This window comes from Pseudophryne corroboree, chromosome 4, assembly GCF_028390025.1.
Source record: "Pseudophryne corroboree isolate aPseCor3 chromosome 4, aPseCor3.hap2, whole genome shotgun sequence".
NCBI classification, from domain to species: domain Eukaryota; kingdom Metazoa; phylum Chordata; class Amphibia; order Anura; family Myobatrachidae; genus Pseudophryne; species Pseudophryne corroboree.
Window position 1 is genome coordinate 314570724 of NC_086447.1, and position 16093 is coordinate 314586816.

General features: G+C 46.1%; 1 protein-coding gene across 1 annotated transcript in view; it reads left to right on the forward strand.

The window, feature by feature from the left end:
• Positions 1–16093, forward strand: part of USP13 (ubiquitin specific peptidase 13) — a 426048-nt gene that overhangs the window by 324575 nt on the left and 85380 nt on the right. Inside the window, exons 11-13 of the mRNA XM_063916319.1 lie at positions 8877–9002; positions 10935–11088; positions 11215–11389. Of these exons, the coding sequence (XP_063772389.1) occupies positions 8877–9002; positions 10935–11088; positions 11215–11389 (455 nt within the window). The remainder of the gene's footprint in view (positions 1–8876; positions 9003–10934; positions 11089–11214; positions 11390–16093) is intronic.

A 16093-nucleotide genomic window follows, 5' to 3' on the forward strand; every position in this document is an offset into this window, starting at 1 on the left:
CACATACAGTAAGGGCAGGCTTGAAAAGTATTACTGTCTGTGTGTATGTGTATGTTCTTGTGCTTACTGTGAAACTTGGGTAAACACAAGCTGTGCAGTGTATGTCACACTAGATTATTTCCATTATTATCTGATTCTGTTTCTTGTGAACAATGCAGCCAATTTTCACAAATCAGTGAAGGGGCTGGGGAAGAAGGTCCAGAGCCCTCCTGGCTAGGGTCTCTTAAGACTATGATGTCAGATATGTCATCCCAGCTCACTGCAATTGTACAGAAAACTCAGCTACTACAACAGGCTGTTGCAGATTTAGCTGCTAGGGCAGATGTTATACAGCCTTCCCCGCTCTCATGCAGCACCACAGAAGCGTGGTTTGCCTGCACTACTCTCTGATTCAGATGAGGAAATACAGGAGGATGGGGAGGACTTGGATCCCGTTAGTGGGGATTCCGATTCTGCTCAGGGTATTGAACCACTCATACTGGCTATACAGGACGTGTTAAAGCTCCCTCTAGAGGATGCTGCGTCACAGCAGTCATTTTTCTTTACACAAAACAAGCCTAATGTCACTTTCCTTGATTCTGCAGAGTTAGATGACTTATTCAAATTAGCCTGGAAAAATCAAGACAAAAAATTCCAAGTGTCAAAAAAGTTTTTGCTCACTTTCCTATTTGCGCCTGAAGGTAGGAAATTTTGGGAAAACCCCCCGGAGTTTGATGTTTCAGTCTCTCGACTGTCCAAACAGGCGGTTCTGCCTTCCCTGGGCTCCTTTACTATAAAAGATCCGGGGGACAGAAAAATAGAGGCTACACTCAAATCTATTTATATTGTAGCAGGTGTATCGCAATGGCTGGTCATAGCGGATTGCTGGATGACCCATTCTATTCTTCATGGGCCACTTAAATTCAGGAGGGCCTCTCCGGGGCTATGCCTCTGGTCACTACAGTGACCCTCCTAAGGCACATTCAGGACACTACACGCGTCCTGTGTGATTCGCTCAAGGAGATGGGGAATATTAATGCTAGGACTTCTGCCATGGCAGTGTCCTTGCGCGGGGCTTTGTGGTTGCATCAGTGGATAGCGGACACAGAATCAAAGCGCAGTGTGGGATCCCTCCCTTTTCCAGGGGAATGGCTCTTTGGGGTTGAGTTGGATATGTGGATTTTAGAAGTCACTGCTGGGAAATCCACGTTTCTCCCCTCTGACGCCACGTTGCCTAGGTGTTCCTACCCAGGGCCGTCTGTTCAGTCCTTTCAGTCTAACAGATTTCGTTCTAGGGCCAGAGGTGCCTTTAATGCAAATAGAGGCACCAGAGGTAAGTCAAAAAGACCTGCAGTCGCCGGTTCTCAGGAACAGAGCACCAGTTCAGCTTCCACTAAGTCCTCAGCATGACGGTGCCCACCCACCCCGAGGAGATCTCGAGGTGGGAGCCCAACTACAGTACATCACTTCAGGGACCTCATTTCTCAGAGCTACAAGCTGGAGTTCGTTGGTGCTCCTCCCCAACAATTTTTCAAATCAAGCTTACCAGCTTTGGAGAATATGCAACAGGCCATCCGAAAGTTTGTCCAGTCCCATGTTATTGTCCCAGTACCGATAGCACAACGAGGCAGGGGTTATTACTCCATCCTGTTTGTGGTTCCAAAGCCGGACGGCTCGGTACGGTACGGCCCATTTTGAACCTAAAGTCCTTGAATCCTTACCTAAAGGTTTTCAAGTTCAAAATGGAATCCCTGAGGGCAGTGATTGCGGGTCTGGAAGAACAAGAGTTCCTGGTTTCCTTGAATATCAAGGATGCCTACCTTCATATTCCAATTTGGCCACCTCATCAGGCTTTTCTGAGGTTTGCCCTACTGGACGATCACTACCAGTACCAGGCACTACCCTTTGGCCTGTCCACGGCTCCAAGAGTATTCACAAAGGTGATGGCGGAGATGATGTTTCAACTCCGGGTCCAGGGGGTCAATGTTGTCCCTTGCCTGGACGATCTCCTGATAAAACCAAGATCCAAGGAGCTTTTATTGCTCCATATTGACCACACTATCCAACTTCTGTCACGCCATGGGTGGATTCTCAATCTACAGAAGTCCCACCTGGAGCCGACTCAGCGGCTCCTGTTCTTTGGGATATTACTGGATACGGTGGCCCAGAAGGTGTTCCTCCTGGGGGACAAGGTGAGAACACTTCAGGAGATGGTCCTCATGGTGCTCCGACCTGCTCGTGTATCCATCCATCTTTGTATCAGATTGTTGGGAAAGATGGTCGCCTCCTACGAGGCGATCCAATATGGGAGGTTCCATGCCAGAACATTTCAATTGGATCTTCTAAGCAGGTGGTCCGGATCACATCTACAGATGCACTGGATGATTCGGCTGTCACCTCAGGCCAGGATTTCCCTCCTGTGGTGGCTGTAGTTCTCCAATCTCCTGGAAGGCCGGAGTTTTGAGATTCAGGATTGTATCCTCCTCACAACGGATGCGAGGATGGGGTGCCGTCATCCAAGGTGCACAGTTCCAGGGCAGGTGGTCAGCCCACAAAGCCCTCCTTCTGATTAACATTCTGGAACTTCGGGCGATCTACAATGCTCTGCTTCAGGCCTCTCCTCTGCTCGCGAATCACGTACAAGTTCAGTCGCACAACGCCACAGCAGTGGCATACATCAATGGACAAGGAGTAACAAAAAGCTGAGCCTGCATGCGATAGGTGTCAAAGATACTCCTCTGGGCGGAAAGAAATGCAAGAGCAATGTCAGCAATCTTCATTCCGTGAGTGGACAACTGGGAAGCGGACTTCCTCAGTCGTCATGACCTCCACCCGGGAGAGTGAGGACTCCCCCCTCAAGTGTTTCAGCAGATCACCCACAGGTGGGGCTGACCGCAGATAGACTTGACGGCTTCTCGTCTCAACAAGAAGCTTTGCTGGTATTGCTCTCGAACCAGGGACCCTCAGGTGAGGGCAGTGGACGCACTGACGTCGCCTTGGCCTTACCGGCTGGTCTACCTGTTTCCTCCGATTCCGTTGCTCCCAAGGGTGCCCAACCGAATCATAAATCAGGGAGTCCAGGCAATTCTGATTGCCCCGGATTGGCCTCGGAGAGCGTGGTACGCGGATCTTCTGGACATGTCTCTCGAAGACCCTTCGCCTCTGCCACTAAGAAGCGATCTTCAACAGAGACGGTTCGTCTACCCGGACTTACGGCGACTTCGTTTGACGGCTTGGAGGTTGAGCGGAACATCCTAGCTCACAAGGGCCTTTCAAATAGGTTATTGCTACCATGGGTCAGGCCAGGTAACCTGTGACGTCAAAACACTATCCTCATATCTGAAGAAGATATGTATCTTGCATCTATCCATCTGCAGAGTTCCACTTGGGACGTTTCTTACGTTTCCTGCAGGCTGGTGTGGATAAGGGATTGCGTCTGGGTTCCATTAAGGTCCACATTTCAGCTCTATCCATTATCTTCCAGAAGAAATTGGCACTGTTGCCAGAAGTTCAGACCTTCTTGCAAGGGGTTCTCCACAACCTCCTTTTGTGCCGCCTATGGCGCCCTGTAATTTGAATGTGGTATTGGAATTTCTACAGTCCTCCTGGTTTGAGCCCCTGATGACGGTAGAAGACAAGTACCTCACGTGGAAGACAGTGATGTTACTGGCTCTGGCTTCTGCTAGGCGTGTCTCAGAATTGGGGGCCTTATCATGTAAAAGTACATACTTGGTCTTTTACGAGGACAGAGCGGAGTTCAGGACTAGGCAGCAGTTCCTGCCGAAGGTTGTCTATGCGTTTCTCCGGAATCAACCTATTGTGGTTCCATCCATTTCTGATGCTTCTGCTCTTCTGGAGGCATTGGTTGCTGTGCGGGCCCTGAAGATCTATGTCAAGCGCACGGCTCGGATCAGAAAGACTGATTCCTTGTTCGTGTTTGATGATGCACAGAAGAAGGGTTGTCCTGCTTTGAAGCAGTCCATTGCTCGTTGGCTTAGGCTTACTATCCAACAGGCCTATGTATCGGCAGTCTTACCTGTTCCTAAGTCTCTGTAAGCCCACTCTACAAGATATGTGGGCTCTTCCTTGGTGGCTGCCCGAGGAGTCTCGGCCTTGCAACTATGCTGAGCTGCTACCTGGTCGGAGAAGAACACCTTTGTGAAGTTCTACAAGTTTGATACCATGGCCAAACAGGATACCCAGTTTGGGCAGGCGGTGCTGCAGCAGTCTCCGCACATTCCCGCCCGTTCTGGAAGCTTTGGTACGTGTCCATCGTACTAAGTCTCCCCAATATCCCTTATGGATACTAGAGAAAGTAGGATTTTAATTACCTACAGGTAAATCCTTTTCTCGTAGTCCATAAGGGATATTGGGCGCCTGCCTCAGTGCGTTGACTTTTCTGCAGGTTCTCCGTTATGTGGTTACCTGTTCAGCTGTTGCTGTTATTGTTCCCATCGTTGCTGGTTGTTTTATATTCGTAGTGTGCTGGTGTTAAATCTCACCACTGTTTGTTGTCATGTTACGTCTCTCATATATGTCCTTTCTCCTTCGGGCACTGTTTTACCTATAACTGCCTGTGGGAGGGGGCATAGAGGGGAGGTGCCAGCACACCCAGTGAAGAAATTTAAAGTGCACTGGCTCCTTACGAACTAGTTAAAAACATTCTATGAGTTTTAGCTCCCAGATTAAGTTCCCAGAGCTAATCAGTTACTGCCCGCTATTAGCCTTGACGGCGAACTTAACTGGGATTTCTTCTTGAATCCGTGTTAACTAGTGCTTCTGGGGACAGACAGGACTTACTGCGGGCGGTATGTGTGGAGCACTGTGCACTTAACCCAAGAGCCATGGGTAACTGTACGTTAGCCGCGGGCAACCATTGAATAGCTCTGAACACTTAACCCAGGAGCTAAAACCCCCGGTTTTGCCGCAGCTAAGTAAGTAAGTGCCGCAGCTAAGTGATTTCCTCCTTAGGAGTCCATTAATTGCACGTCAGGAGTTACTTGTTCAAATAAGGGGACAGGCCAAACTCCTTGTTGAGCAAAAAGCAAATAGCAGTTGTGTTATCAGGCAGAACATATTTCAGCATCTTATGCTAGCCAAATGGCGATCTGATTGTGCACAGGTAGTGGAATGGGTAGGATATTGATATTGTTGTAGCACATCATAATAAGAAATAACATTAAGGTGACATGGCTATTTTAGCTGTATTACTGGACTATGTAGATCTGCAGCTTTTTTCTTATGTGCAAGTGGAAAACACGAGACGTGTAGCACCTCAGAACATATTACACTCACATACAGTATACAAGAAGGACCAGAACACATGTTCCAAAAGGGAGCATGCCATGACGTTTTGTTTTAAAGAAGAGTCAAACTCCAGTTGAGATAAGAGAGAGTTGCAGGGAAGTGGCTGGAGAGAAATAGAGTAAGGCGAGGGACACAGGGGCTAGCTATTCTGAAGCACTAGACTGCCCCCAATACCCATCCCCTCCTGTGGAGACAAATGTACAGTGCTACTGGCAATTGTTCACAGGGAGAACATCCACCAGTCATCCTCAGCCTTCTATGCATCCCAGGGGGAAGTAACAGTCCCCTGAAATCAAGACTGTTCAACCTAAATCAGATCACCTGGTAGGTATGCAACTACTGCACTGTATTGAGTTACCGTATAAACTCGAGTATAAGCCGAGTTTTTCAGCACATTTTTTGTGCTGAAAAAGCCCCCCCTCGGCTTATACTCGAGTGGTGCTCCGTAACTGCTGCCTGGGAAAGTGGCGTAACTGCTGCCTGGGAAGGAGGGACACGGAGGGCACAGCGCGCACCTCCCCTGTGTCCCTCCTGCGTCTCCGGCGGGTCTATTAAATGAAGTACCCGTTCGTGAGCTCTGATTGGCCCACGAACCGGCACTTCATTTAACAGACCTGCCGGAGACGCAGGAGGGACACAGGAGAGGCGCGCGCTGTGCCCTCCGTGTCCCTCCTTCACAAAACAGCGGGGGAGCGCGGGAGGGTAAGTTGTACCTGGCACTGGGGGAGCATATTTGGCACTTGGGGGGTAGGGGGCATATGTGGCACTGAGGGGGCATATCCGGTACTATGAGGGCATATCTTTCACTGTGGGGGCATATCTTTCACTGTGGGGGCATATCTGGCACTATGAGGGCATATCTGGCACTATGAGGGCATATCTCGCACCGTGGGGGAATATCTGGCACTGTGGGGGAATATCTGGCACTGTGGGGGAATATCTGGCAGTATGAGGGCATATCTGGCACTGAGGGGGCATATCCGGCAGTGTGAGGGCATATCTGGCACTGTGGGGGCATATCTGGCAGTATGAGGGCATATCTGGCACTGTGGGGGCATATCTGGCACTGTGGGGGCATATCTAGCACTATGAGGGCATATCTGGCACTGTGGGGGAATATCTGGCACTGTGGGGGAATATCTGGCACTGTGGGGGCATATCTGGTAGTGTGAGGGCATATCTGGCACTGTGGGGGCATATCTGGCACTATGAGGGCATATCTGGCACTATGAGGGCATATCTAGCACTGTGGGGGCATATCTGGCAGTATGAGAGCTGTGTACGGCTAGAGCTGCATTTCCCACCCTAGGCTTATACTCGAGTCAATTAGTTTTTCCCTGGTTTTTGTGGTAAAATTAGGTGCCTCGGCTTATATTCGGGTTGACTTATACTCGAGTATATACGGTATATATTTATTAGAAATCTGTCTCTAGGTAGAATTAATAAATTATTAATAAAGATTTATTTAAATGTATAGTTTTTATTCTTTCATACAAATATATTCTGCAACTTAAACACTCCTGGACAATGTCCTGAATTGTCTACTGTTAACAGATGTACATTTTAGAGCCCCCCTACCCCCCTCAATGTAATGGACATTTGAGTGTGTGTTCCCTCCCCCAAAAGTGATGGACATTTCAGTGCCCCACATATGATGGGCATTTCATGCCTCCCATGATAACTGTCCTGGAGAGGAACTCTGGTACCCAGAGGAATGAGCCTCCTAGTGTATGATATTTGAGATTGTCAGCCTAAGAGAAAGTGTCCAGGAATGATCTTTCATGGAAGGGGGGTGGGTAAGAATTCCACTTGGCAGTGGAAAGATAAACAAAAATAGCCCTTCCTCTATCTGGTTTCATTAATGCTCAACGTCACCAGCATCTTTATTTTGAATGGTTACTTTGTTTTGTGACCGTATGTGTTCTGCGGTTCTAAGTTCTATGTTTCTTATACTGTAAACATTTATTCATGCACCCCTCCTGTATATTGTCTCATTAATATCTAATGCTTGGTAAGGCCATCCTAGGTCACTGTTATTCCACGCTGTGCATAGCTCCTCATTTTTTCCTCCTCCTCCTCCTCCTCCTCCTCCTCCATGTGCTATTAATGTCCAAGTATTGATAACATGACTGTGTAGCGTGGGAGGCAGGACAAGTTTGCCTAACCTCTTTATTTCTAGATAGCTGAGTATGATTACTTTCAAAATTCCATGCTTGCACTTATGTATAGAGAAAAATAAAGCCCATAAAATGCAAATAAATTGCAATACAAATGGATAATTCTATGTTCTAGATTAATTTTGGAATTTGTGCATACCTCTATGGAGCGCGAGGCAAAATTGGTGATGTCGGTGTTAGTGATATACAGAACACACTCTGTGGCCTACGCACAAAAATCACACCTTCGGTGGGATGTACTAAGGGCGGCAGGGTGGGAGGGTTAGGTTTAGGTTGTAGGGAGGAGGGGTTAGGTTTAGGCACCACCTAGGAGGGTTAGATCCCGGTGGGGGGTGAGGGGGGGGGGGGTTAGAGTCATACTAGAGTTAGGGGGGGCAGGGTTAGCCTACTTACCTTCCAGGTGTCAGGATTCTGTGCATCAGGATGCCACTGTCGGTATTTTGACCGCCGGCATCTCAAGTGCCAGGATCCCGATACCATATCCTGTATGGTGCCTTATTTTGGAGAAGAGCATTTACAAGTGTACTTAAAGCAATGTCATCGAAAGGCTTCATAAAAAATTGTTCGCTATAACAAAGATAGCCCCTTTGCTCCGTCACCCTTATAAATGAGGCTGCGCTGAGCTTTTGCTAATGTACAGTAGTGGAAGTGGTGATAGTAAAGTGGCAGGAGGTTGGACTTTTATGTGGTATATGCAAAGGAGTCTCCTGAGAGTGGAGAGTAGGCGTGATTCTTCAAATGCAGTGAGCGTACCACAAAATGTGCAAAAGTAAGGTATTTGTGGTGCGCTTTTCGCAAACATCTTACACTATGGGAGTAATTCCAAGTTGATCGCAGCAGGAACTTTGTTAGCAGTTGGGCAAAACCATGTGCACAGCAGGTGGGGACAGATATAACATGTGCAGAGAGAGAGAGATTTGGGTGTGGTGAGTTCAATCTGCAATCTAAATTGCAGTGTAAAAATAAAGCAGCCAGTATTTACCCTGCACAGAAACAAAATAACCCACCCAAATCTAATTCTCTCTGCAAATGTTATATCTGCCCCCCCTGCAGTGCACATGGTTTTGCCCAACTGCTAAAAAATATCCTGCTGCGATCAACTTGGAATTACCCCCTATAAGATCTATATAGTATATTGCTAAAAGGAATGATGACAATTAAATCAAGCAGATAATTTAGCTGCAGTGGATTTACTTATTTGTAACTGTAATGCAAGTCACCTAGTGCAATGTCCCCAGTGTGTATGTACAATGCTTTGCTAAATTGTGCAACATTATTATTCTAGGCTTAGGGAAAACAAGATATGTTGCTTTTAATCTGATTTTATATCTATATTTTTCTCCTCAGTGGATTCAGACATTTTGTGATCTTTGAAATATACATAATCCTTTTTTTCTTCTTCTGTCTTTTAAGCCTCAACCAAAAGGAATTACAACTCGAATGATAAAAGCCTTAGTAAGTAAAGAGCACCCAGAATTCTCCTCAAACAGACAGCAAGACGCACAGGAGTTTTTCCTGCACCTTATTAATCTAGTAGAGGTATGAAAAGCGGATTTTCTATTAAATTAATTAACGTGTCTGCGGACTGTGCCTGAATCCAAAAATAACTATTTCTGGACATTTTCCATGAGTTCATTGTGTTCTCTCTGTACCAGTTATTTGTCTCACAAAATGACTTCTATCCATCTCTTCATCTATGAGCGGAATAGAGAGAAAGCGGCATCACTGTTACTCCCCATAGCACATGTTCCTGTTCTAGCTCTCAAGTATCGAGAAGGCACAATTTACCGCTGTCTTTTGAATGTATGCATGTATTGGCCTGTTAGTCATATAACAAGCTATATTACTTATACATTGGATATGAATTTACTAAATAAAATCGTAGCAATATTGTTTATTCAAAGTTAAGACTACGTTTTCAGTTATTTATATGTAAAATTATAAACTCATGCCTATTTCTATTTACATGAAATGACCTATAATGATCTTCTGAGTGGTCATATGCTGCCCTTTATCCACAGTTAGCTCCAACCACAGTGCCACCATGTCAGCATCAGCAGTTTTGACCTGCAGCATACAAATGTATTTGTCCAACAAAGCTAAAATAGGAGTGTGATAGATGATCCCGGTGGTCACATGACCGACACCGGCATCCTGACAATTAGAATGTCGACAGGGGATGGATTAATTATTTTACCCATCTCCTGTTCCCTACCCTAACTCTAACCCGTCTAGGGTGGCGGCTAAGGCTAAGATAGTAGGGGTGGCAGCTAGGGCTAAGAACTAAGTCACTGGTAGCGGTGGCTAGGGCTAAGAATCATTATTCCAGCATTGGTCACATGATTGCCAGCATCCTGACCGCATCCCTAAAATACAATGGTATTCGGTTTGTAACAAACCAGGGGGGGAGAGGGGGTGCCCATAGGCCACTGCATAAACCTGCTTAGGGGGGACCGTATTAAGCTTTCTAAAGAGTAAAGAAGTTGCTTATAAATGCTACAGTAGCATCTAGCTAGAATTTATTAAGTACAGTATATAAAATGATAGGAAGTAGCTTTTGTTAAGGGAATGTTCGCGTGACTATACAAACCCCTTGTGCATAGTGCTGCCCCACTGTTTTCTGTTTGTTAATATGGTCACTTATACCTACCTTATGTTGTGTGGAAGCAGTCCAACTGAAATATCATACCCTCCGCATACACATGACTCTGGCTACACATCTACCACACTCCCACAGGTGCCTAGTTGACACCTGGAACACCCATTCACACATGCAGACAGGCAGCTGAGATACACCTGACTCGGTATCGCCCGGAGATACACAGAGGTGCATACGTTTGCTATGGTGCATGCACTGTTTAGTAAAATGCGGCCCCATACCAAGCTGCTTAGGCCCATAAGCACTAAAACAAACTGTACATAAAGGTGGACATAGTTGCTCAGGCTGTGATTTTCCATGTGCACACAAAGAAACTACATTGATGGGCCATCCTTTCTGCATGTCAAGAACAGCAGACTATTTATGGGGTCTATTTACTAAGCCTTGGATGGAGATAAAGTCCCTGGAGATAAAGTCCCAGCCAATCGGCTCCTAACTGCCATGCCACAGGCTGTGTTTGAAAAATGACATTTAGGAGCCGATTGGCTGGGACTTTATCTCCAGTGATTTTATCTCCATCCAAGGCTTAGTAAATAGAACCCTACGTGGACAGAATACTCCTGCGTGAGCATTAGGACACGGCCGCAGCTCTTTCTCCCACACATGACCGGATCCTTTCTAGGTCATCACTGCATTGTTCCAGGATTAGTACTTGTAATTGGGACAAACATTTTTTATAATGCAACTTTCCAGCTTAAAACCAAATAATGCAGGAAGACTGTAGGTGACCAGAAACAGAGGCCCAAATACAATAATTCATACTACTGAAAAACAGATTGCCGCATTGTGAAACATGTTCTTTTGATTCGTAGAGAAACAGCATAGGCTTGGAAAACCCCAATGATGTCTTCAGATTTTTGGTGGAGGAGCGGACGCAGTGTTGCCAATCCAGGAAAGTTCGCTATTCGGAGAGAGTTGACTATATTATGCAGTTGCCTGTGGCCATGGAGGCTGCAAGTAATAAAGGTAACAAAATAATGTCCATGTTATTTCTGAATATGTAAATAGGAGCCATGATGCACATAACAGGGAATGAATCTGGCCACACGAAAACCTGGCAATATTAATGGCTTGTATTTTTTATTATGTCAGATGAACTGATTGCCTATGAATTGAAAAGAAGAGAAGCAGAAACTGCGAAGAGACCTCCTCCTGAGCTTGTGCGTGCTAAGATCCCATTCAGAGCCTGTCTACAGGCCTACTCCGAGCCTGAGAATGTGGATGACTTCTGGAGCAGTGAACTTCAGGCCAAGTCTGCAGGTGTTAAGTGAGTCCTTTACATACATGAGCACTGTAACCAGTTAACCCTAGGCATTCCACAATACCTATACACTTACAGAAAATATCCCATTTTCCTATAGTTTATTGGGGGTCACTCCGAGTTGATCGTAGCTGTGCTAAATTTAGCACAGCTACGATCATGTTCCCTGACATGTGGGGGGACACCCAGCACAGGACTATCCTGCCCCGCATGTCAGTGCCGGCCCCCTCCCGCACAAATACAAACGTATTGCAAAGCGGCGATGCATCGCTGCGCTACGACAAACTGCAGCGAATGATCGGGTCGGAATGACCCCCATTATGTCTTAGTTAGCACAGACTAAAATAACGTTATTGCATTCAAACATTGCTTAATGATTTATAATGGCAAATACTAGCATACAGTATCTATGGGTAGTCTTCAGTCTGCCACCGGCCGGGATCCCGGTGACCAGCTATCTGGCGCCGGGATCCCGACCGCCGGCATGCGGACACATATTCTCCCTCTTGGGGGTCCACGACCCCCCTGGAGGGGGAATAAATTGCGCCACCGTGCCCGCAAGGGGCTCATTAGCACTTGCCCAGATGACGGTATGTCGATGGTTGGGTTCCCGGCACTAGTATGCTGGCCCCCGGGATCCCGGCCGCCGGCCACTCATACTACACCCGTATTTATAGTTGATATAATAAAAGTTTGGTTATGCGATGGAAAATACAAGTGCAGGGATGATTTCAGCGGTGGCTCACCAACTACTTCATATGTTCTACTTATTGCATTTCAAACAAACGGCTGTATACTAGAACTCAAAGGGGCCGAGTCATTTGTTTTATGTACAGATTGATGTTTTCAGTGGTCACGTTGCGATTAGGGATCATGGGGAAATTTATAAAAGTTTGGACAAAACGAAATTGGAGAGAGATAAAGTACCAACCAATCAACCAAGCCGCTGTGCAATACTGTACAATCAGGCCCTATGATCGGACCAGCAACTATTTAATTACTAACCTGGATCAAGATTATCAATTAGTAGTAACTATTCTTTATGTTTAGAGGCATTGACCATCACTCTACTAGTACTGATAAATTCTGGCCCTACAACTGCCTTCAACCTTGAGTTAACAACAGTTAGGGGGGTAATTTAGAGTTGATCGCAGCAGCAAATTTGTTAGCAGTTGGGCAAAACCATGTGCACTACAGCGGGGCAGATATAACATGTGCAGTGACAGTTATATTTGGGTGAGTTATATTGTTTCTGTACAGGGTAAATACTAGTGATGTGCACCGGAAATTTTTTGGGTTTTGTGTTTTGGTTTTGGATTCGGTTCCGCGGCCGTGTTTTGGATTCGGACGTGTTTTGGCAAAACCTCCCTGAAAATTTTTTGTCGGATTCGGGTGTTTTTTTAAAAAAACACCTCAAAAACAGCTTAAATCATAGAATTTGGGGGTCATTTTGATCTCATAGTATTATTAACCTCAATAACCATAATTTCCACTCATTTCCAGTCTATTCTGAACACCTCACACCTCACAATATTATTTTTAGTCCTAAAATTTACACCGAGGTCACTGGATGGCTAAGCTAAGCGACCCAAGTGGCCGACACAAACACCTGGCCCATCTAGGACTGGCACTGCAGTGTCAGACAGGATGGCAGATTTAAAAAAATAGTCCCCAAACAGCACATGATGCAAAGAAAAAAAAAGAGGTGCAATGAGGTAGCTGTGTGACTAAGCTAAGCGACCCAAGTGGCCGTCACAAACACCTGGCCCATCTAGGAGTGGCACTGCAGTGTCAGACAGGATGGCAGATTTAAAAAATAGTCCCCAAACAGCACATGATGCAAAGAAAAAAAGAGGTGCAATGAGGTAGCTGTGTGACTAAGCTAAGCGACCCAAGTGGCCAACACAAACACCTGGCCCATCTAGGAGTGGCACTGCAGTGTCAGACAGGATGGCAGATTTAAAAAATAGTCCACAAACAGCTCATGATGCAAAGAAAAAAAGAGGTGCACCAAGGTCGCTGGATGGCTAAGCTAAGCGACTCAAGTGGCCGACACAAACACCTGGCCCATCTAGGAGTGGCACTGCAGTGCCAGACAGGATGGCAGATTTAAAAAATAGTCCCCAAACAGCACATGATGCAAAGAAAAAAAGAGGTGCAATGAGGTAGCTGTGTGACTAAGCTAAGCGACCCAAGTGGCCGACACAAACACCTGGCCCATCTAGGAGTGGCACTGCAGTGCCAGACAGGATGGCAGATTTAGAAAATAGTCCCCAAACAGCACATGATGCAAAGAAAAAAGAGGTGCACCAAGGTCGCTGGATGGCTAAGCCAAGCAACCCAAGTGGCCGACACAAACCCCTTGGCCCATCTAGGAGTGGCACTGCAGTGCCAGACAGGATGGCAGATTTAAAAAATAGTCCCCAAACAGCACATGATGCAAAGAAAAAAAGAGGTGCAATGAGGTAGCTGTGTGACTAAGCTAAGCGACCCAAGTGGCCGACACAAACACCTGGCCCATCTAGGAGTGGCACTGCAGTTTTCTGGCGAGAGGATGAGTGCTTCCATCCTCATGTGAATCTGAACCACTAGCCATGAACATAGGCCAGGGCCTCAGCCGTTCCTTGCCACTCCGTGTCGTAAATGGCATATTGGCAAGTTTACGCTTCTCATCAGACGCTTTTAATTTTGATTTTTGGGTCATTTTACTGAACTTTTGTAGTATACTTGATGACACAGAGGTAGAGCAGTGGACTACTGTACCGTACTGCTATATATATACTGGTGGTCACAGCAAAATTCTGCACTGTCCTCCTACTATATACTGTGCACAACTAAAATGCAGCACAGGTATGGATGCATAGTATAGTTGACGACACAGAGGTAGAGCAGTGGACTACTGTACCGTACTGCTATATTTATACTGGTGGTCAGCAAAATTCTGCACTGTCCTCCTACTATATACTGCGCACAACTAAAATGCAGCACAGGTATGGATGGATAGTATAGTTGACGACACAGAGGTAGAGCAGTGGACTACTGTACCGTACTGCTATATTTATACTGGTGGTCAGCAAAATTCTGCACTGTCCTCCTACTATATACTGCGCACAACTAAAATGCTGCACAGGTATGGATGCATAGTATAGTTGACGACACAGAGGTAGAGCAGTGGACAACTGTACCGTACTGCTATATATATACTGGTGGTCAGCAAAATTCTGCACTGTTCTCCTACTATATACTGCGCACAACTAAAATGCAGCACAGGTATGGATGCATAGTATACTTGACGACACAGAGGTAGAGCAGTGGACTAATGTACCGTACTGCTATATATATACTGGTGGTCACAGCAAAATTCTGCACTGTCCTCCTACTATATACTACAATGCAGCACAGATATGGAGCATTTTTCAGGCAGAGAACGTAGATATTTTCAGCACACTGAGCACAGATATTTGCAGCACACTGAGCACAGATATTTGCAGCACACTGAGCACAGATATTTGCAGCACACTGAACACAGAAACTGAGAGAATGCAGCCACGTCCTCTCGCTATCATCTCCAAAGCACAAGTGAAAATGGCGGCGACGTGCGGCTCCTTATATAGAATACGAATTTCGCGAGAATACGACAGCGGGATGATGACGTTCGGGCGCGATCGGGTTAACCGAGCAAGGCGGGAAGATCCGAGGCTGCCTCGAAACCGTGTAAAATTGGTTAAGTTCGGGGGGGTACGGATCCCGAGGAACCGAACCCGCTCATCACTAGTAAATACTGGCTGCTTTATTTTTACACTGCAATTTAGATTTCAGATTGAACACCCCCCACCCAAATCTAACTCTCTCTGCACATGTTATATCTGCCCCCCCTGCAGTGCGCATGGTTTTGCCCAACTGCTAACAAAATTTGCTGCTGCGATCAACTCTGAATTACCCCCATGGTAAGGCTGTTGTATGCTGTGGGGAATATAAAGGCACACAATTATTTATTGTGATTTACTACTGTTTCTTTTTAAACGATCATAAAATGAAAAGCTGTATATACCACTGGTATATTGCATATTTAAGAATGTTCAATATTTGTATGGGGCTCAGTGCATTATTTTAAGCCATATTTAGCAAACTATCTCTTTATGATATTTGTTGGCTCTGTAGGTTAGTGAAGATGCAGTTAGGTACTGCCACAGCCATCACTAGAAGATTTAGTTTCTGTCTGGTTTATAATTGAATTGCTTTATCTGTTGCACCTCTGTTAATTATAAAAAGACTCAGCCTTATCTAAGCTGCCACCACTTCTCTGCAAAGCCATATAAGTAGCATCATCTGCCAAGTGTCGCATGGTCCTGGTAGCTGTAGGAATATTGCTTGCTTTCAGTCACATTGCATTTCGATGGCACTTAGGGGGTCATTCCGAGTTGATCGCTAGCTGCTGTTGTTCGCAGCGCAGCGATTATGCTAAAAATCGGCATTTCTGCGCATGTGTATCGGCCGCAGTGCGCACGCGCGACGTACTTTCAAAACTATGCAGTTTCACACAAGGTCAAGCGACGCTTTTCAGTTGCACTGTGAGTGATTGACAGGAAAGGGGCGTTTCTGGGAGGTAACTGACCGTTTTACGGGAGTGTGCTAAAAAACACAGGCGTGTCAGGTAAAAACGCAGGCATGCCTGGGGAAACGGGGGAGTGTCTGGCTGAACGCAGGGCG